This window comes from Phodopus roborovskii, unplaced genomic scaffold (assembly GCF_943737965.1).
Source record: "Phodopus roborovskii unplaced genomic scaffold, PHOROB, whole genome shotgun sequence".
NCBI lineage: Eukaryota > Metazoa > Chordata > Mammalia > Rodentia > Cricetidae > Phodopus > Phodopus roborovskii.
Window position 1 is genome coordinate 26,724,865 of NW_026126567.1, and position 24,810 is coordinate 26,749,674.

Genomic DNA, 24,810 nt, shown 5'->3' on the forward strand with positions numbered 1-24,810 from the left:
CAAGCCAGTGTCTTTGGTGTATAACAGGGACACTCCTACACAAGAACTGAACAGTTTCATTACCAGTTGACTAATTAACTGAAGTCTCAGAAAGAGAAATAAAATGAACAAAACCATCCTTATAGGAGGTAACCGAGTTGGAAATAGGAAGTTTCTTATTGGTCACTACTAATACTGTTAGCATCCAGCCACACCTTCTTCCAGCCCCTTGGAGACCTGACAGAGCACAATACCCTTTGCATGAAGTTGGTACCCAGGCTCTACAGAGGCACAAAAGGTCCCCTTAAGAGACAAACTCTGCCTACTCCGGCTCTTTTCTCACTGTTCCTCTGAAGAAGCAAGCAGGTCTTTTCTCGATGTGTCCCTCCCCGCTCCTTCTTCCCTACCTCCCTCCCTCCCCTCCCTCTTTCCTTTTCCTTTCCCATTCTCTTTCCTTCCCTCAATAAAGCTTCCCACACAAGCTTGGTGTGTATGACATGTTTGTTCCTTATCCGCCTTGCAGCTTTCTGCCTAGGTCTAATCTTGTACCATATCACAACATATCTGTCCATATACCATAACAGAACCACTTATTTGTTACTTTATATATTTTACAAAAATTTATGAACAAAGCAAGATGTGTGGAATTTATTTAAGAATAATTATATACAGAGAAAAATTGAAATGTAAAGAATTTTATTATTCAGGTAATTTTAAATTACCTACTTATGTATGAGTCTATACAAGATAAACTCATACAGAGACACATTCACATATGCAACACAATTTATATCTATCAAATAATGTCTAACAAAACTTACTCAAATCATTTTTGATAGAGTATTATAAAGTGTACTTGTCAATAAAAATATAACAAACCTTCAAACTACTGCTTTTAGAAAACCAACAACCACTGAGAATCACAAATGTGTGATAAACTTTCCTATCTACACCATCTGCCTATATTCTTTGCCATATGTCACTGTATTAGCTGCTAATATCATCCTTATTATGCATCATTTTATCCTTAAAATTATTCCAAGAAATGAAGACAGCATAAATAACAGATACAGAAAAATACCCGCTATGTGTTTTCCTAGTTGATAAATTTCAGACAGTTCTGCATAGCTCTTGGCAAAATTTTTCGAACTGTATATGACAATAAGCATTCAACTCTTCATGCTTACAATGATCGTATTTCCAACTTCTCAAATTATTTAATATATTTAAATAATCCTTAGTTCATTTTTTACTAGCTGCTTACTTAGCTACTATTATTTGTACAGAAATATGCACGAAATAGCCAATGATGTAAGAAGCATTACAAACACAAACAAAATCTAAGGGGAGACATAAGGTGACATCTAAGGCCTCCAAAGATGATAAGATATACTGGATAAAGAAGTTCTTAGCCTTGCTCAGTCATTACACATACTATAACTTACTCATAATGTAATATACTCACAACTCATATTGTGTATAAGGAGATTAATTATAATTCATTTACATGGTATTTCTGAATCTGATACAAGGAATCAATGGACCACATTGATGACTGAAGCAGTTTCATTCAAACTCTAAGCATTTTAGAAAGTCTCTCTCTCTCCCTCCCCCCTCTCTCTTTGTGTGGTGTGTGTGTGTGTGTGTGTTGTGTGTGTCTGAGTCTGTTTGTCTGTCTGCCTGTCTGCCTGTCTGTGTTGTTAAGGAAGTATACATACTATAATATATGTTTGAAGGCTACAGAATGAGGAGGTGAACTTTGAAAGATTGAAAGAATGTGATTGTTTGGGTTTGGCATTCCAGAACAGTGCATCCATAAATGAAAACTGAAAGAGCAATCTCTTCAATATTGAGTTGTTGGAAAATTGTTCAGAGTTAAATAAATAAAATTTGATGTGAATCTTGGGGGATTTTGGTAATCAGAAGATTAGCAACCAGTAGCGCAAGTATTGATGCCACACAGAGTGGTTAAATTTTTGCAGGATTTCAGGTTGAATACATGTGTTTAGATATTATAATACTTAGGTCATAGGACCATATTAAATAACTAGAATAGCATTATTCAAAAAGATTTCATTATGTAAGGTCCTGAATGAGACTTCAAACAATTTATGTAATTTATCATTTTATGCTTTTGACTTGCAATATAGAAGAGAAACAGTTTCTTTGAACATTGAAATAAAGTATGAAATTATTGCAATTCATCTAGCAGCCATATAAAGCAATATTATAGCAAAAATGGAAAGACTAGTCATCTCCAGAGTAGTAGATTACAGAGCACAAAAAGACTATATGCCAGGGGATTCCAGACAAATTATAAGGACAGGATCTATAATTTCCAGACAGATTATAAGGACAGGATCTATAACAAAATTTTGCTATTTCCTTTTTACTTTTTATCTACTTATAAAATTACAAAACTAAAATGTTCCTCCTTTACCATCTCATTCTCTAGATTTGCCATTCATATGGTGATTTTATTCATGGTTAATCATATTTGAAATGATGTACACAGTATGCTTTTCCAGTCAACAGGTAAGATTATTTTAAATGTCAAAATCATCTTTCTCACCTGAAATTGCAAATGATTGCACCTGCCAGCATAACAGAATCTAGTCCATATTTTCTGGATATGTGTGTTTGATTTGTGGTTTAATGCAAACTAATATCAAATTCATATCTATATCACACATAGCTTTTAGTTTATCATAACTACTTACACAAAGAATTGCTTGAATAGAAAACAATTAATACATTAGTAAGTTAATAGAAAGATAATTTATGGAAGGATTGATTGCAATAATTAAGGAAAGGTTTTGTGGATTTTAGGTAAGGAGAGATAAGTTTAGTTTTCCTTTGCATTTTCTATTCATTCCTCCTTTAGTCACCTGCCCCATTATTTTCAGAAGTTATACATAACATTGTCTTAAAGCAAAACAAAACCAAAAACCAAACTCTGGACTGTTTAGAACCACCCAGTAAAAAACTAAATAATGATTGGACATGTCAAAATAATTTGTTTAGGCTACTATTTTTAAATTTCTTAAGTGTTTCAAATGAACAAATTATGTAGTCTTACCAGTACTCTCAGCTGCAAAACGTGAAGAAATCTCAAATGAGTATGCCAATAATTATACAAGCTGACAATGTGTATACGCATCCTTTACATACTCAACAAAAAATAATTGTTTCCTTAATTTAAATTTATAAATGCTTCCTAGGCATATACCATATTTAGGAAAAAAATACTTATTTATTTTCACTATACTCACAATATCAGTTGTTAAATTCAATTATTTTAGTTGATAATATGCCATCCTCAATGGGAAATTTTGTCCTTTTTAAATTAATAATTCCTAGGGTCATTGCTAAACTATTTTTACAAGGCTACAATTATCCTGGTACCTAAGCCAACAACAACACAACTAAGAAAGAGAACTACAGATCACTATCCCACATGAACATTGATGCAAAAATACACAATAAAATACTGGCAAATAAAATCCAAGAACACATTAGAGAAACCATCCACCATGACCAAGTAGGCTTCATCCCAAATATGCAGGGATGGTATAACATATGAAAATCCCTCAATGTAATCCACCATATAATCAAAATGAAGAAGACAAACCACAATCATGCCACTAGATCCTGTAAAAGCCTTTGATAATATCCAACACCCATTCGTGGTAAGGGACTTCAAGAGATCAGGGATAACATGTAGATACTTAAAAATAATAAAAAGCAATATACAGCAAACCAACAGCCAACATCAAACTTAATGGAAAGAAACACAATGCAATTCCTGTAAAATCAGGAATAAGACAAGAATGCTTACTCTCTCCATAGCTCAGCAATATTATACTTGAGGTACTAGCAAGAGCAATCAGAAAACAAAAGGTGATCAAGGGGATACAAAGTGGAAAGGAAGAAGTCAAACTTTCATTATTTGCAGATGATATGATAGTTTACATTCATGACCCAAAAAAAACCTCTACCATGGAACTCCTAAAGCTGAAAAACACCTTCAGCAAAGTGACAGGATACAAGATAAACTAAAAATCAAAACAAAACAATAAATAAGTAGCCCTTATATATACAGATGATAAGGGGCTAAGAAATCAGAGAAATATCAACCTTTATAATAGTCAAAACAACATAAAGTGTGTTGGGGTAATGCCTACCAAACAAGTGAAAGAACTTTGAATCATTAAAGAAAAAAAAAATCAAAGAGATACCAGAAAATGGAAAGCTTTCCCATGCTCTTGGATAGGTAGAATAAACATAGTAAAAATGACAATCATGTCAAAAGCAATCTATAGTTTCAGTGCAATCCCCGTCAAAATACTGGCACAATTTTTCATAGACCTTGAAAGAACAATTACTCAACTTTATATGGAAAAACAAAAGACCCAGGCTAACCAAAACAACCATGGACAATGAAGGAACTTCTGGGGGCAACACCTTCCCTGACTTCAAACTCTATTACAGGGCTAATAGTCCTGAAAACAGCTTCATATTAGCACAAAAAATAGACAGGTAGACCAATGGAATCAAATTTAAAACCCTGATATTAACCAACACACCTATGAACACCCGAGTTTTAAGAAAGAAACTAAATTTATACAATGGAAAAAAGAAAGCTACTTCAACAAATGGTGTTGGTATAACTGGATGCTGGTGTGTAGAAGAGTGCACAAAACTTCAGTCCAAAAGGATCAAAATCCTCAAAATAAAGCCAAACACACTGAACATTGTTGAAGAGAAAGCCGGAGGTACCCTTGAACAAATTGGTACAGGAAACAGTTTCTGGAATATAACACCAGTAACACAGACATTGAAATCAACAATTAATAAATTGGCCCTCCTGAAACTGACAAGCTTCTGTAAGGCAAATGTCATAGTCAACAGGACAAAATAGCAACCCACAGAATGGGAAAAGATCTTCACCAATGCCACATCTGACAGAGGGTTGATTTCCAAATTATACAAAGACTCAAGAACCAAAACACAAATAATCCAATTAAAAATGGGATACAGAGCTAAAGACAGAATTCTCAACAGAGGAATATAAAATGACTGAAGGCACTTAAGAAAGTGCTCAACATCCTTAGCCATCAAAACATCCTTAGCAAATCAAAACAACTCTGAGGTACCATCTTATTCCTGTTAGAATGGCTAAAATCAAAACACCAAAGACAGTTTATGCTAAAGAGGATGTGGAGAAAAGGAAATACCCCTCCAATGATGGTGGGAGTGCAAACTTGTACAGGCACTTTGGAAATCAGGGATTAGTCTGCCTCAAGACCCAGTAATTCCACTCATGGGCATATATCCAAAAGATACAAGGACATTTGTTCAACTGTGTTCATAGAAGCATTATTTGTAATATACAGAACCTGGAAGCAACCTAGATGCCCCTCAACTGAAGAAGGCATTTTGAAAATGTGGTACATTTACACAATGGAGTACCATTCAGTGGAAAAATACAATAGAATCCTGAAATTCTCAGATAAATGAATGGAACTAGAAGAAACCATGCTGAGTAAGATAACCCACTCACAAAATGATTAATATGGTATGTATTCACTCATATATGGAATTTAGACATAGGGCAAAGGATTATAGCCTACAATTGACACTGCCAGAAAAGCTAGGAAACAAGGAGGACCTAAGAGAGGCGTACATGGTCCCCTAGAGAAGAGGAAAGGGACAAGATCTCCTGAGCAAATTGGGAGCATGGAGGAATGGTAGAGGGAGTTAAGAGAAAGAGAAGGGGAAAAAATGAGGGGAGAGGTGGGCCTGATGGAGCAGGAAGATTTAGACAGGGAATGAATAAAGGAGAACAAGAAAAAATTATAATAGAGGGAGCCTTTATAGATTTAAGGAGAAATCTGGCACTACGGAAATGTCCAAAGATCTACAATAATAAACCCACCTAACAATCTAAGCAATAGTGGAGAGGCTACCTTTAATGTCCTTTATGATAATGAGATTAATGACTACCTTATATGCCATCCTAGAGCTTTCATCTAGTAGCTGATGGAAGCAGAAGCAGACACTCATAGCTAAATGGTAGCCGAACTCGAGGAATCCAGTTACAGAAGGGGAGGAGTGATGATCAAAGAGGTCAAGAGAAATCCACAGAATCAGCTGACCTGGACAAAGGGGATCTCATGCACCCCAGTCTGATAGATGGGAAACCATCATAGGACTGACTCAAACCCCTTGAATGGTGGTGTTAGTTATGAGGTTGGGGCAGTAAATGGAGTCCCTATTAATGGATTATTATTGATGTATAGTGTACGAATCTAGTTTGGGAGCCCATCTCAATCAAAGGAATATTTTCTCAGCCTAGGCACATGGGGGAGGTCTTAGACCTTGCCCCAAATGATAAGACAGACTTTGAAGACTCCCCATGGAAGGCCTTACCCTCCCTGGAGAACCAAAAGGGAACGGCCTCGGGTTTTGTGGGAGTAATTGGGGAGGGTGGGAGGGTAAGGGAACTGGGATTGACATGTAAAACACCTTGTGTCAAAATTCAATAAAAAGGGGAAAACATTAACAATTCCATCATTGCTCAGCTATGCATTATGTGGACAGAGATATACTAATGACTTCTTAAAAGCATAGTACACTGATACTGCTACTTACAGCTTTTTTGAAACCAAGGCATATTTATTCTGTCAAATCATCCATGAGACACAGAATTATTCTTTGCTGAGACTGTCAATAGATAATCATTTTAAAATTTCAATTACTATGTCTGCAGGTTTCCTTCATTACTTTTTCCAGAACCAGACTGAATGATTTCTACTAGCAATGTATGTCTTAAAATCCATACATGTGTGCACCTCATGAGCAATAGCAAATAAATCTTTGTAGATGTTAACATTCAAAAACATTTCTGTACTTGGCAATCAGTAGAGAACAGTAGCATTTATGAAAAATGTCAGAAAATGTAACTTTATTTCTGACTTAGTACAATCTTTATTCATACACATGATTATTCAGTATTACAATTTATCCAGTCTTTAATAAAAATAAGTTTTATCATGTCAGTATTACTTTATATACATCTTAAATTCCATACATTGGCTAAAACTTGTGTTTGAATTTGTTCCCATGTTAACATTAATCTCCTTTTCTATAATAAATCACATTTCTTAACATATTTTTGTTGTGAGAAATGTACATAAGGAAATTAGCAAGCACTAGAATGCATGAAAGTTTTTACTTAGAAACCATAACTTTTTTGAAAAAGCTATAATTTATACTTGGTCACTCTAGTAATCTGATAAAATGAACTCCATGGGACATGTTATTCAGTATTTTTTTCACAAAATGCATTAAACATATTTTATGATTCAAAGTTGAAAAGTGTTTGCTTTGTGTTATTGGAGTATATGTATTTTTAAAACAATATTCGGTATATTCATGCGTGTGTATATGTGTGTGTTTATGATATATATATATATATATATATATATATATATATATATACACACATATGATAGGCAGGGTGTCTATGTGTTTGGCATCTGTAATACTAAACACAGTTGAGAAGCTCTTTTTAAAAATTAATACAAAGTTATATATAAATACTTAGTCTTTTAATAATTTATATTGCTGTTTTGATCCTTGTCTCATATGGTTCACACTGGCTTTAATCTTTCAAGTTAGCTGGCCATGATTTGAATTCCTGATCTCCCACCTCTTCCTCCTAAATCCTTGTATATATTGTCATATCTTTCTGAACTTAACTCTACCTCCAAAATTTCATCATCTTCATTGTAGTAATAACGTACTATAGTAGTTATATTGTGTACCGTCTTTCAAGACATTAGAATAAAAATGTTAAGAGGAAATGAATTTCTATGGGACTGAAACCTTTCATTGAACCTGTGAATTTCCCAGGGTAGGTTGCCATTGCCAAGTGAATACAGTGTGCACCACTTGTTTCTTAGTCTTTTCTTTGTGTGTGTCTTTTTTGATGCTCTGAAATCTGGAATCTCTTCCCCATCTTATGAAAATACTTTTTAAAAAAAAATGTTGCAGTCCTTTAAGTTTTGGAAGACTGCCTCACTCTCTGCCTTATGCTTTTTATTTCTTAAATGGAGATGGCAATGTCTCCATCTTTTTTTTTTTTTTTTTTTTTTTTTTTTTTTTTGGAGAAGAAAATGAGACAAAGTATATGCAGTTGTTAACATAATGCCTGGCACATAGTGAATGTTAAATATAATAGGGAAAATGTTGTAGTAACTGTGGATTCTCTCCCACATAAATCCATTTTCAGTTCACTCATATTTATTAACAGCACAAAATTTTTCTATTTATAGACACATAAACACAATTCAATCCTTTCTTACTGTACCCTCATCTATATCTAGCCAAACCTTAATTTTTTTTCCTCTTTATAGTACCTTCTACATATGCCCTTCTCTGTTCTGACATCTTCCTCTGCATATCTGAGAAGAATTCCCTGGATGTGGCAACTGTGAAAAGGCTCTTTGAGAGAACCTAAAGGTGTTGACAATTGCTTACACTAAAACATGAAGATATGTATCATTTAAAGTAACCATAGGGAAAGAAGCAAACAGCACACATGGCCAAGGTAAATCTACAAATACAGCATCATAAAATTTACAAAGACTAAGTATACAATGTGGATAATTCCTATAAACACTTGTAACCAAGGCATTAGGGAGACAGAGGCGGGGGGGGGGGTCACTGTATGATTGACAACCTATCCTGGTGGAAAAAAATGAGCTCCAAGCCAGTCAGGGATACTAAGAGTTGTTCACAAAATTAAAAGATACAATGAAGGGATATTGTATAATTTTATAAGAATTTTTCTTTGAAGAAACATATTGTGTGTGGAAGCTGGGACAAAGGAGGAGGGGTTTACTATGGGAAGAACAATTTTTCATCGTTACCAGTCAGGATTTTAAAAGAGGAAAAGGAACAAGTAGACCAGATGGCAAAGAGGCAGTCAGAAGGTGGAAAAACTCAGCAACAATATAGAAGCTAAAAAAAGAGGTAACATTGTGTAACAACATTCAAACGTTGTCTTCAATGAAATCATAGCTATTTTGATGCTCTCTTAAAACACAGGGACTGGCATTTGAATTTGAGAATTAGCTTTTCACTCAATATGCATGAGCTGTAAGTCCTTACAATCGATGAATATGCCTGATCCTAGCAGCATGATTCTTGCAAACAATGATGTTTATGCCTAAGTATATCAGCACACTAGTTTCAATGTCTAAAGATAAGAATGAGGACTCATCCTCCCAGTATGAGTACCTTGAGATAACAGCATGGCTTATAATCATGTATTGCTTTACAATATAAAAAGGTCACTGGATTTCCAAAACTAATGTAATTAACCATTTTAATACATTTGAGCTCACATCTGTAAAAGATGGGGTGTTCTGGTACAGATTCTTTAGGCTAAGTCCATTTTGTCTTCTTGATATGTAAGACTTCACTTTTTATTCAAAGTGGTTTTTCTTCAAACAGTTTTACTCCTGAGACAGTGTTATCATGAGGAAGATTATTGACATCAATGTCTATGTCTATACCTAATCTCCATTAGTACTGCAAACAAATAATTGGTAACACCAGCAACTTCATTTCAATCACAGCTTGGTAAAGATGTAAAAGTACTCTTTTTCATTTCTATGGAAATATTTTATTTGAAGAAATTTATTGGGTCAGAGTGAGGACAAAGATCATGGACGGGGACACACACACACACACACACACACACACACACACACACACTGGAGGAGGTGAGAAATACACGCATGGAGACTGAGAATGATAAAAATATGTGTTACCTGGTAATATATAAACTGAAAGCAATCATGAGGTTTTAGTTTAAATTCAATATACCCAAATTCATCTCCAGTTCTAACCACCTACTACCATGGTCAGGTAAAATGACAAGTTCTACAAGTTAAGGCAAAATTATACTTAACAAATACACATTTCACATGCGAGAATAAATGAAGCATTTTTAAAGACCAAAGGCCATTTCTAAAGCTTGATATCGTAGCCTTTCTGATTCAGCTTTAATATTTATGTTTGTTAGGTTGGAAACTCTTTATACTAGAAAACGAATGGTTTATAGCTTTCCTACAAATGTTAAAATCACTAAGTGGTTGCTTAAAGAATATACATCAATGTTTTACCTTCAATGTTGACCTAGTAAAACAAACATGAAAATCATAATATCTCCAGAAAATGTTTAAGTATAATACTTGAGTTTTTTTTTTTTTTTTTTTTTTTTTTTACCTTTACACACAGGCCTATGGTCGCTCCAAGCAGCAAACACTTCAGCTATCCGTTGACAAGTGATGCTTTTTGATCCCTGTAGGACATAGTCTTCATCACAGGAGAACTGCACAGTGGATCCAAGGCTGCAATTGAACAAAGATTGAGAACTGTCTTTAAAAATACAGAATGTGAAGAATAAGCTATCCATCTATGGACTCTATTCAAAAGGCCAAATGTGTTCCATGAGGCACAAATATTTAATGGAAAATGTGAAATGCAACGTACATAAATATGTACTAAGAGTAAAAATAAGACGAGTCTTAAGTAATTATGTTCATTGGCAAGAATTATATAAATTTAAGGCCAGCATCAAATTCAATTATTACTATTAACTAATTTACCCCAACATGGATGGTAAATATGAATATATCCTTGACATTCTAAACTGAATTCCAGATCTTGAGTTCTTACAAATCTTAGTACTTCTGTTAGGAGAACTGACATGTGTAAGTGTTTATAAATGCCTTTGAAGAGTTACCTGTGTTTGAATACATTAAAAACTGTACTTGTGAAATATATATTGTCCATTTTTATTATTAACTTACTTATTATAAGTTAAATTTGTTCCATGGGACACCAGACATAGTCACAGAAGCCTGGAATCCCAAGATTCTAGAGATTATAGCAGAAGATTTATATATGTAAGTCCAGTCTGAACTATAGAATATGTCTCTGTCTCAAGAAAATAATTCAGAAAATACACACCATTTAATACTTAATGCATTGAAAATTTACTCTTTATTTTCTTTCAATAAACTTGAGCCAGCTAATTCTTTTATTTTTAATGTATTTATATTTTGAAGGATAATATGTGCTTTCTGAAATAAAATTTGACTCTACATTTTTATTCTTAAAATTTATAAGCAATAAAGAGAACAATAAAAAAATGATCACCAAAGTAAAAAACAAAATGACATAAAACAAAACTATTTATCTGAACTTCAGAATAATATCTAGAAAATCTGTAGAAATACAATTAATTGATGAAATGCAAATTCCAATCACTAAATTGATAAGTTAAAAGAAGAGATAATTAAAAAAAAGACACAAAAACAAATACATAGTCTTCAGACTTCCACAGTCTTAGTTAACAAAGAAATCTAAATTTGGATTACTCTCATTGTCTTGTTCCTTCTGGGAAAATGATTGTCACCAAGAAAACAAATGCTCATTTTAATGTGGGAAAGGAGAAGTTCCTTTTCACTGCAAATGGTAGCATAAACAAGAGCACTGAAAATTATGAAAGCCATTATGAAAATCAGTATGAAAGTTTCTCAAAAAACTAAAAAATAGAATTACCACATAACCCAAATGAACCATCTGATTGAATATGTACATGACTTATATCTTAATCTAGACATAGTTACAAATCTATATATTGTTATACTACTCTCAATAGCAAGAAACTAGAATCAACAAGGATGAACTGAAAATGCAAATGTCTATAACAAAATTTAGAACCTATGGAAAACTGATATGTCCTGGGATATGGGTATGACTAAACAATGCAATGCTGTCTCTCATCAGCAAACTTACATGTGCATATGTGGAAGAGATTTTAGATATAGGTCAGGTCACTAAATTAGAAATTGTCCATGAACATACTTTTAGTCCATAGTTCAAATGACCTGTCAGATCTACATGACCCCACCTGGATGGCATTGCCCTACATGTGGAATTGGGGTGGGGGGATGGAACGGAAGGTGGTCAGGGTGCATGTCAGGGGGCAGAGAGGGTAAAAGGGAGGGAGGAAGGGAGGGAAGGAAAGGGAACTAGAATCGACATGTAAAACAATAAATTAAATAAAAAAATTATACACAACAAAATTAGAAAACCTAATAGAAATGGATAGTTTTTTCAATAAGTGTCGCTTACAAAAATGCTTGCAGACAGACTCCCTAGGACACACACACAAACACACACACACAGACACACACACACAACCACCATGATCAAGTAATCATCCCAGAGATGCAGGGATGGTTCAATATGTAAAATCTGTCAATGTAACAGTACCATATAAACAAAGTTAAAGAAAAAACCATTTAATCATCTCATTAGATACATAAAATAATCAATTATTAATTAAAACAGACACATTGAAAAACAGAATCAAATTGAAGACTTATAAATAAATTCACACACAAATGGACACCTAAATTTTTATATAGAACTGAAAAATACATACTGGAAGAAAGACAGTGTCTTCAACAACTGGAGCTGGTCAAATTTGATGGCTAGGAGAGGAAGAATGCTAATAGGACCATGCTTATTACCCTGTACAAAACTCAAGTCTAAGTGTATAAAAAAAGCCTCAACATAAAATTAGATACATTGGACCTGATAGAAAAGGAAAGGATATATTGCCTTGAAGCATTTTCATAGGAGACAATGTACTGAACTGAATATTGATAGTGGATACACTACAATCAATGAATTATTAATGGAACCCCATTACAGTACAAATGGGGAGCAGATATAAGTAGAGGACTCCAAATAGAGGAATCACAAATGGTTAAGAAATACTTAAATGTTCACCATGCCTAGCAGTCAGTGAGTAGCCAATTAAAACTACTGGGAGATTCCATCTTACACCTGTCATAAGGCCTAATATCAATAACAATGATGATAATTCATGCCTGTGGGAATAACTCAGCCTTTCTGGTGACAGTAGAAACTAGTACATCTACCATGGAAATCAACATGGAAGTTCCTCAGAGTTGGGAATCAATCTACCTCAATACCCAGTTTTACCAGTCTTGGGTATATACACAGTATATACACATTGTATAATATATATATATATATATATATATATATATATATGTGTGTGTGTGTGTGTGTGTGTGTGTGTGTGTGTGTGTGTGTATAATGTGTATAATATATATATATATATATATATATATAAAAAGACATCCCCTGTCAAAGTAGGCCCTAGATCAATTCAGGCATTGGTTGACTACTCCAACAAGTTCCGTGCCACCATTTTCCTAGCATATTATGCAGATTACAAGTCAAAGGTTTGTGGCTGTGTTAGTGTCCACATTTCTTAACCTGCAGAGTACCTTCTCTGAACCAGAGAATAGAAGAGAGTGTGAGAGGGACAAAAAACAGAACAACACACACACACACACACACACACACACACACACACACACACACGAGAGAAAGAGAGAGAGAGAGAGAGAGAGAGAGAGAGAGAGAGAGAGAGAATGAATAGTATTATTTATTTCAGATGTGTTTACTAACATTCACCTAAGGTAGACTAAAAACACTGAGTTCAATCCAGATGCCTATAATTGGATGATAAATTCCCAGGTCAGTTCCTGGGTCAGGATATTCTCTCAGGAATGTTAAACTTCTATTATTCTTCCAGCAGGGATTAACAACATGTATCAAGTCATTTGGAGTAGGGACTAGGCCCTCCCTCCTGGTGGTTCCTGGAGGGGCATGGGTGAGGGAGGGAGGAAGGGAGCGAGGGAGGGAGGAGAGGGAACTGGGATTAATATGTAACATAAGAAAAAAATAAAAAACTTCTATTATCCACAATACCAACCTTCCATCATTTGACATATTTTCTATTTTCAATAAAGAACAAGAGGAATAATATGATCAAGTTGTAGCAAATGAAGTAAAGCCATGTATAAAATTAAGTCAGGGAAGAAGTGTAGAATTCAATGACATTGATTCCAAGTCTAAAGTATGCAATAGGACTTTTGAGCTTTGTTCTAGAAGCTGTGGGATTTTAGTGAGTGTCTAATGCATGATAATAGTTTGTGTTTCAAAGTGATTCTATTGGCTGTGAGTGAATAATGCAATATGAGAGCACAAGTTCAAAGCAGGGAGCAATTACAGGAGTCTCGGCTCTGGACGAGATAGGTTTGTACATATACAAGATGGTAGATAACAGAAACTAGTGATGATAAAACATTGAGCTAAGGAAACCTTTCCAGGAGCTGTTTAATTACTTCATCTTATTAATTTAATAATAATTGCTAGAGCTTGCTGCATTTGTCATAGATAAGTTTACTTAACTTTAATCAGGTTCTTTTGGTAAAATGGAAAAATGACATCATGTTTATAACCATAGTAGGTTTTTTAAATTTTTTGTGAAATTATTATAAATTCATTTATGCTATATTTCTAACTGGATATAGATAACTGTTGAATATAAAGTTCTACCTCCTTTGCTAGCAGGTCAAAACTATATGCGAAGAATATATAACTTTCCTCCCTGTGAGAGAACTTTATAACTTCTTTCTACCCCCAGATTATGCATTTGGAGTAATTCACATGTGAAAGCAAGTATGGCGGTACTTAGCCCTTTGGATCACAGAGTCGGATCTGCAGTATAAGAAAGATGAAACATCATTTATTGAGCATACAATGCCTAACACATTTCAAGCACTCCATTGTTTCTTCTGGGTTAAAATCTGACTGCAATAATCTGGGAGCTGCAATAATCTGAAAGTCATCTGTGGATCTCCGCTGTGATGTCTTTGGAACTTAACATTTCATTCTCATAAAACTCTGTTAGTGCAATTTGTCCTCTCCATTCATTAGATTCAGTTTCTCAAAGTGTTACTGTCCTGTATATATTCCAGAACCACTTTATCATCCTGATGCTCTCCTAGTCTGTGCTGGTCCAAAACTCACATTTTCTTATTCTTTTTGGCATTATCAAGACTTGCTTTTTAGTATCTATTACACTTAATCATGAAGCTTTTCCACAATTGTTCACTATAGAATAAAGTGGCTTTATTTTAAAAGCAAGCCAACAAGACAAACTCTAGTTTGTTTCCAAGTAACTGTGTTTATGTTTGGTAACCCCCAATCACATGTAATTTGAGCTCAGCGGTATCCAACACCTTTTTGCTCTACTCTTTGTGAATCAACATACATGTCCCATAAATGCACAGAGTTACACTCCATATATGTAAATAAAAATAAATCTTGAAGATTCAAAGAAAACAATAACTATGGAAATTCAATAATGTATGTGAAACAGCAATTTGTAGGAAAATATTTAGTTTCCGTGAAGTGGCAAAAAATAAAATCATTTGTACCCACCATAATTTCTTTGTCAACACTGAAGATATGTCTATCATGCTTGTCTAGTAGCTTACACTTTAGTAGAATAATAAATATGATGGCAAACCCCAACACAAATGATTGAACACATTACTAAGACTCTAATCATCAGCACAGGGTACAAAATAACACTATTGGAAAACAAGTGTGGATCTTCACTATAATTTTGATGGATCATCTTTAAATGTCATCATTGTTTAAAAAAATACTTACTTTTTCAAAAGTGTCTTGTTATATAAAGACTTAAATGCTATCAGTGGAATGAGTGGGTTTCAAAATATATAAATATTGAATCATTTACTAGTACTATAATCAAAGTTTATAATCAAAGAAATAAGATATGAACGAATGCAAAGAAAGGGAAAGACAGCTGCTGGTCATTGATTGAAAGATGATTCTCAGAGATGAAGCAATCTTATCAGCACATCATTTTGGATGAGGATGGACTGATACTTAAAATTTTTCCAGATAAAATTTTTGGTTGATTCAAAGGTCTCATGACTTTCTGATGTAATCAAAATTCAATATTAACAATATTAACAAATGTCTAGTCTTCGAAATTAAAACGTATTAGTAGAAATTAACCAGGCATAAATGCTGATGCAAAAGCTAAGATTATGTAAAACATTACTATAGTGAAAAGATTAAAGTGCTAAACACAGAGGCGGATAAAACACTGCCTCAGTATGACAGGTTAAGGCTTTTGAAAATAATTGAATAATTCTTTTAAATTTGTTTAACTAGCATTTTCAAAAATGAGTAATTGTACTTTAGAAACATAAGCTTATGTTTTCCCTTTACTAAAATGGAATTTAGACTATTTTTAAACTATGATTATTATGTGTTCTAAGAATTCATAGTGACTTGACAATGAATAACAATGAAATCTGAAAGTATTGTATTTTACATTCCTGTAACTTGCTAACCCTGAGCAAAGAGTGTTATGACAACAAAAACTCTAGAGAAAAAGTTCACACTCTGCTGTAGTCACCTTCATCAGACCCCCACAGTGCTTTAGCAAATGCATTAGTCACAACTTTCTTTTATCTTGTGACTATAAAAGTTTGTGCCAAATGGTCACCTCTGAAAAAAAATGCTTATGATGCATATGAGTAACATTATATGAGCTGGTTATATTTAGACACACACACACACACACACACAATGTCACACACAAAGCTCAAACAAGAGAAAAAACAGTAAAGAATTTATAGTCTTTTAAAATATTTATTGTTCATTATATCACTGTTTTGAATCCAATGTCATTACCTTCTTAGGTTGTGTCAACAAAACCCAGATTTTAATGGATGAGGATTGACTCAATTCATCATTCAAACACTTTTAGCTTTGTCTTATCTACTGCTTTCTTCACTCTATTTGTAACCCATGTGGATATGGCCTCTGGGTGTCTTGATAGAGGAAGTGGTTGAAGTATTATTTAATAATCAAATCTGTCTAGCACATGTATACTTTCCAAATTTAATCACTGAAATGAAGACCTGTTAATGTACAAGGGTGATAATACCTTCCTTTTGTATTCAATACTCCATTTATTTCAGTCTAGATTCCATCATGTAAACAAAATCCTTCTTAAGTGTGCATGGTCAAAACACACATGATGAATAGTGGAGTTATTTCAAAAGGGAATCCCAAAAGACCCTGCTTGTTCAATAGGAAACAGAAACACTTTAAGAAAGTATGCTTGCTTAGGCAGATTTTAATATGAGAACAACTCTTTATTATGTTATGAGATAACCTAAAAGAAAATTCATGAAGATGAATGCAATTCCATAACACCTGAAAAATGTAACTACCCCCATAAAAATATATGTTTGTTTCATAACCCATAAAATACATTTGGAAATCCAATAAATAAGCCATTCAATTTATCAAAGTTACTTTCTCCAAATTAAGCCAATAAAATAAATCTATATTTTCACATTTAACACTATTGTATCTTACTATTGAAGACTTGGAGTCAATAAGATTAAATTTTCTATATGTGCCCATGTGCTGTAGCATCCAATGGACCAATCCAGTTTTTATTTAAACATAGTCTAAACAAATGTATCTCAAACACTATAGAGTATGTTGTTATGATATTGTGATACTGTAATGAATAAACATGTGATATAAATTAGAGGTGTTTAACTTTTAAGTCATTCTTATTTAATTTAATGACTTTGCTTTAAGGCATTTTCTATAATATTCAACTAAAGAAAATTGAATTATTTTTAACTTTGAAAGTAATAAGTCCCCTTGCATTAAAATGTTTTTCAAATAAAATAAAAAAAGAAAATAGTACATTAACCAAAGTTGAACAAAATTCAGCATCAGCTTTGAAAAAAGCAAAACAAAATTGGAAAAATCGAGTGTTCTAAGTATGTTCTTTAAGATTTTGTTCCTAGATCTACAACTTATAAAATATCTGAACAATTCATATTTTAATAAATACAAATAAATTCATAAAAAAGCATCATATTCATCAAATTCTATGGTACAGTTAATACTGATTGCCAATATGATAGGCTCTAAAATACTGATGTGAGGACCCCTGCTGCTGCCTGTCCTGCTAACAAGGACTGTATCCTAGTGCTATTTTCCAAAGTAAACTCTTGCTTCTACAAGTGTTACTTGTTGTTGCTGATGATGTCATTTTTTTTTTCAGCAAAGAGATAAATACTAAGGAGAACTGATGTTCTTATCATGAACCTTGCCATGTCCTTTGGGAATTGTTTTTGTAGGATACTGGTAAGATTTGGAACTTGGGGATTTGGGATATAAAGGTCCTTGAACTGTAATCTGAGGGTATTGGAGCACTATAATGAGGATTGTACGTACATCTCTTGAATTGTATGAAAGAAGAAAACTTTCCTGATGTAAATCTTTTTGTATTTTTTTTTTTGTTGTTATTGTTTTTATTCAGGCTTTTATTAGAGTAATGGACCAGTAACTAACCAATGATGTATGGTGATAAGGGATCATAGGTATGGGCTATTTAAGTTTTGAAGGAAAATAAAATCTCAATCATTCTTCCATACATACAATGTAACTCATTGTGATGTTTCTATGTACCAAGTTTCCCTCTCCTTTTGTTATTTCACCAAGTGAGCCAGCATTACCATGAACACAACAGGAAAAAAATCATATTTCCTCTAATTAAGAGTTCAGACATAAAACAATGATTTCTGTTCAAGTGGAAATAAGTGAAAAAAACTATTATTTTACATTTGTAAACTTGAACATAATTGATTAATATGCATTATTTTATATTTGAAAAATTCATTGCCACATTAAGAATCCCACAGCCATCTGACCTATGGCATTTGTTTTACCAAACATATCAAACAGACATATTTTTTACTCCATATTTTCCATTCAATTTGATATTATTATTTCCATACTCTTGTCAATACTTCACAGTTTTGATGGAAAGGCATTCTTACATCATCCATCCTGTATAGAACCACTAGCTTAAGGTGGTCTAGGGAACTGTGACCAAACTATTCTTTCAATTGCATCTCCAGTTGGAACTGGAATTTAGTAGTGTGTGTGGGACAGAAAGTGGTGTTTAACTCTGGGTCCTGGAAGGACAATGATATCAAATCTATCCTAAAGAGTAAAGAAGAAATCTATGCATGATTGATACAGTAAATAGAATGAGATAGTCTTAGAATATAAATATTTAAAGTGTTTAGGCACAACTTCTATATAATTACTATATAAATGGAAGTGTACGTTATTTCACTGAGTCTTGAGATATGAGACAATGAATCCTATAAACTGAGAAATAATTATATTAATATTTATATACCATACTTAAAGCACATTTTCATGTAATTTGTAATATATTTGGTTTTGTATTGTGTTTTGATATCTTGCTTAAACAAATAAACTTGTCTGAAGGTCAGAGAATGGAGCTCACCACTACCTAATCAGGCCTGGACATCTGTAGAGATAGACAGAAAGTGAGAAACTGGGTGGAAACAGGGTATAAGCAGGGAGAAACAGGAGCTAGCTATCTTGCCTGCAGAGAGGAGAGACTATGAAGGTAAAGTGTGGTGGTGCCTTGTTCCTTCTTCTCTTTGATCTATATATCTGACTCTGGGTTTTTATTATCTAGACCAATTAACTACTCCATTTGCAGTACTGTGTTTTATGAAGTACATTGCAGGAATCATAAGCATTTTAACTCCCCAAGGTTCTACCATGGTCTTGAGTTGACCATGTCATTTCTGTCTGATGGTTAATGTTAAAGTAGAGAAGTTGAATTATGACATAGAAATTTTTAGATAACTCAAGAAAGCTATGAGTTTGAAAAATCAATAAATTATTAGCTGTGACTATGAATCATGTTGTTCTAGTATAGACTAACCACCTTTATACTCACTATCTAAAATATATTTTAGAACTGATAGCCATTGTATGCTCCCCATGAAAATTCTAGAGAAGGTACAGTTGTCTTTCAGGATTGAATTTAAGATCTTTGGTATAGAAAATAGTAGTCATTGTTTCCTTGTTTTTTCTAGCCTTTCTTTTACTCTTTTATAGTTTGAGAATATTCCTCTGACTTGGTGATTTACAACATTGGCATCAACTCTACATGTGTATATCAAGGCATATCTCCAATTGATTATTTACCAATTTATGTTCACATTATGCATCTTAGATAATGAAGACATAAATAGGAAATTAGAAAATAATGTATTGACTAGCACTGTTTATATTCTGTAAATACAATATAACTTAAAAATGAAAAAAATAGAGAGCTAATTGGTTAGTTTTGAAACATTTTACATTTGTTAGGCACCATGCAAAGAGAATTCAACAGTTGAAGAAGAAAAAATCATATTCCCTAATTGAAAAATTAGAAAGGTTAATTGATATGTAAATTGTAAATATGGAATTTTCATGAACATATGTGTGCAAAGAAATAATTATTTATAGCTGGAAGATATGGTACCAAAAATGGAGGATGAGTGGTTAGAGTCATGAAAACAATGACTAAATATATACTCTTCAGTATGCAAAATTTCCAACAGGCTCAGATAAGATTGATGTAATTTTATAATAGGTATAATCTATAGTAATTAGCCATTGGAATCATCTTCCTAATATTTCCATGAGTTAAACTTATGTTCTTTTATATTTAGGTACATATTTATTATTGAACTTATTAGTGATTGTTAATATTTTTCTTCTAATTTTATCATCCAATCAAAAAGTTCCATCATCTTTACATCTGTCCCAATGGTCACAGTTTCTGGGAAAATGCAAACATTCAATAAACATTTAATTTAATGAATCAGCTTGGTTTTATGTCCTCTTATTTTGAACTTTATTCCTAAGAAATGAATGAGGGAGTTTAGAAGAAAGAGCTTCAATCTATAAAACAAATTACTTGAAAATCTTATCACTAATATAATCTTTATCATTCTAAAATAAATACTGATTAAATTATTTTAGATAATATTGGATAGTTGAGATGTTCTCAGACATCTTTTATTTATTCAAAATTATTTTTGTTTAAAAATCAAATATTGTGAAAATAATTTGGTAAACAAGATAGGAATGACCTATTCTCATGGATTAAAAAGACACACACTGCCAGTCAGGATTACAATAGAAAATAAAAGTCACAGTACTTATTACCCAGGGAACAACTTTAATACAAGTCATTGGTTATAGTTAGGCAGAAAAAAGAAGTTTACACATTTAAAGGAACAGCAAGCTATTCCAAACATTCGTGCAAATGGAAATCATGGGAAAAATAACACTTAGATGAAATAATAAAACATTTTTGTCATGATAAAGGCAATAGTTATCCAATGGTGGGAAGGAGACATATAAGAAAAGGAGAGAGGGATGGGGTAGGGAAGGATCAACGGAGGGATTGAAGGAGACAGAGGAGACATATACTTTTCATCATTAGGTTTCCTGCTGGTGGCAACTCAGGCTACTTGAGAACAACCTGCAATGTCACTCCCAAATCCCCTATGAAAGAAAAGAGAGCAGGGGAGTTCTAGGAATGGTTTTGGGAGCTGTCATGGCAAAGAATTTGATAGAGGTAAAGAGACAGCAAACAAAAATAAAGCTATTTGATGACAAGTTACAAAGAGACATGAGTGTCATAGTTAAATGGACTGAGTAGTCAGATTGTAATTCTCTTGGAGGAGGTACATTTGATTTGATAAGTATGTAATAAGAATAAATCAGTACAGAGATCTCCCAGGAAAAATCTAAGAAATGTGAGGCAAAGAATTCTAAGTGTTGAGGAACAAGGAATAAGATCAGAGTAAGATAAGAGTTAGTGTTGAAAATAGGTTAAGTAAGGAAAGTGAAGATTCTTCTAAGGTTATTTTTTCAGTATTCATTTTATATTAACACTAAGGAGGCCGTCGTTGCAAGCTTTAGAAAGAGAACTTGTTTCCTCACAGAGCACTTTGAGTGTTATATGTGAGAATTTGATGGTGTTTGATTTAAGAAAGTTTGCATTAAAACGAAGAATTCTGGACACAATGATATAGGACTAACCAATCACTATCTTATTGGATTTAAAGCCCAATCCATTAAATAGAACCTATACCTGAAACTGCTCTGATGGCCAAGGACCTGAGACTAGATATGTCATAGACCTAGCAGAAAACTAAACATTGCTGTTATGCTAAAGGGATGTAGCAATAAAATGACTCCTAATGACATTCTGCAATACTGATAGATCAGAAGCTGTCTGTAATTGAAAATTACTTACAAAGGAAATACTAGTTTTTACCAATGGCATCTTAATGAGTATATAAAGCATATTTAATAGCAGGCTCCGAGCCCAGTAACAGCCAACACAAAACATACTCAGTGGTATATACATAGGGTTTATTTATTTATTTATTTATTTATTTATTTATTTTATCATAATGCTTTGTTTGGCATTTGCTTTTATCTTATAAATTTGATATATTTTTCTTTTTTGCTTGTGTATTATGACCAACTCCACCACCACCACTACCAGAAAATTTAAATAAATAAATAAATAAAAAAAGAAGAGAAGAAAAGAATAATATTCAGCACACAGAGAAAGACACATTTCTAATGCTTTTGGTCAAGATTTACCTCATCTATTCCCATTCTTAGAAAATGTTCATGTGTTTTTGCATTATAATCAAATATATTTATAAACAGGTATTTAAAAGTATACTTCAGTCAGGTATCACTGAGATTTGTTTTTTGTGAGCTCTGATTATTGTTTGGATTAAATTTTTATCATTTTTGGTTTTATGGTTCATAATTACCCCTTTAGCAAAGAAAACTTGTGGGAACAAAGATAGAGAGTGCAGATAAAGTGTTCAACCTATTAGAGAGCTCTATGTAAGTATGTGCATGCCATTCATGTTATGATCTTCTTCTGTTTCCTATGTAATTTATGTATTTTCTTAAGTCATACATTCTAAAACTCCTATCAGTTCAGATAGCATTAGGTTGCACTGACTTCTGAAAAATTCACTTATACCATTTTATCTTTAGCTTTATATAATAAAATAGATCCAATTCCTCTGGGGCTAAAATTTATGGGACAACATTGTACAGAAATTCTTGAGCCCTAAGGAATAATAGAAATGTTGTGCTTCCAATTACATCTCCTTTCAGATCCAAATGATAGGTCTTTAAGAAAAATTTTTCAAAGAGGCCCAAGAAAAGTATTTTTCCTATCAGTACAATTTATTCACAATAGTTTTGATATACAATACTAAAAGAAATGGTGATGTGGGTTTGTCTGTCTCACATATAAAGTTTTTCTTAAACTTTTAGAAATGAATTGTGTTTGGTAACAAATTATAATGCAATGGTATGACTCAATATCTAAAATGAATGTCTGTTGTGGAAATGAGAGAAACATGACTAAATAACATGAAAGTCAAATGACACAAGTGATTTTAGACTCAAATTATGGTGTTATTGATGAAGAAAACTCATTTAAAGAACACACACACACACACACACACACACACACATATATATGTATATATATAATTTTTAAAGAATGGCAGGATCATCTACTTGGAAGAAAGAATAATATGCTATATAGTAGCATTCATTAAGAATGAAGACAATCTTAAGAAAAATAATGTCATATGAAATGAGTAAGTTTAAGAAATACTAACTGTCCCTCCTTCCTCCCTTTTGCCCTCTCTACCCTCTCCCATGCACTCTGTAGGGCTGGAGGGGAGGGAGGGAGGGGAGGAAGGGAGGGAGGGAGGGAGAGGGAACTGGGATCGACATGTAAAATAATAAATTAAAAAAAAAAAAAAAAAAAAAAAAAAAACGCTTTGACTCCAAAATTTAAGTTGAAGAACAAGTTACTGGGGAAAAGTATTTCTATTTTTGTTTCCACAGAAAATGAAAAGATGTGGATTCCTTCCAGACTAATGTGGTTTGATCACACCAGACCGCCTGAAACAGAGTACAAGCTGATCCTACATTCCAAACAGCTGGACAAAACAGCCCTACAGACTACAGCTAGGATATCTGAATCTTCTTCGAATCCCCCAAGACAGCGCCCCTTACCAGCAGGAAGTAGTTTGGAAAGAATGACGCCCAATTTCCCAAATATTGTGTATAAATGTTTGTTTTCATTTAATTGGACTTTGTTATATAAAATTAAATAAATAAAAAAAAGAAATACTAACTGCTCTACCATTCATTGTTTTTAAATACACATTACACAACTGAAATGATGTTTTTTTATTTTATATAAGTGACAGTTTTAGCAATCTGTATCACAATATGGTGCTGGAAAAAATAATGCCAGAAGGCTAGGTTTAGAGTGTCTTGAAGAAGAACTTAAATGCCAACATGCAAATGTATAAGCAAAGGAAAAGAGCACCAAATTGAAAGCCACACTCCCTGGGTTCAAAGCTTCTCTTTGTAATTACTAAGTGGGAAACTATGCCAAGCCATTTCACTTAAAAACAAAACAGAACTGTGGAGTGAAGTTATTCCTAAGATAAGAGTGTAAGGCATGATTATATATGATGACCAATATTGTATCAGTGTTTTATTCAGTGTCTTGTGGGAAATATATGGTTTTAATTAGAAGCTAGAGAGTGATAATGTACACCTTTTCATGAAAGTGAAATATAACACTTTAGGGAATAGCAAACAATGGCTATTATAGAATTTAGAAGCTTAAAAATAAAAGACAATGAGAATTAATATTTCTAAGGTATGAGAGTGAAGAGGAATCAGTGTGTTTGGGTTTCTGGAAAAGAATGAAGATAATTTCTTCCTTTTTTATTAAAAATAGCATCTACTATCATACAATATGTCCTGGCCATATTTTCTGCTTCTTCCACTTTTCCCAGCCCTGCCCTTCTTACCAGACCCACTCACTGTCCATTTCTTCTA

General features: G+C 33.2%; 1 protein-coding gene across 1 annotated transcript in view; it reads right to left on the reverse strand.

The window, feature by feature from the left end:
* Csmd3 (CUB and Sushi multiple domains 3) overlaps positions 1-24,810 on the reverse strand; it is a 1,059,412-nt gene that overhangs the window by 600,362 nt on the left and 434,240 nt on the right. Inside the window, exon 10 of the mRNA XM_051202442.1 lies at positions 10,279-10,403. Coding sequence (XP_051058399.1) covers positions 10,279-10,403 — 125 coding nt within the window. The remainder of the gene's footprint in view (positions 1-10,278; positions 10,404-24,810) is intronic.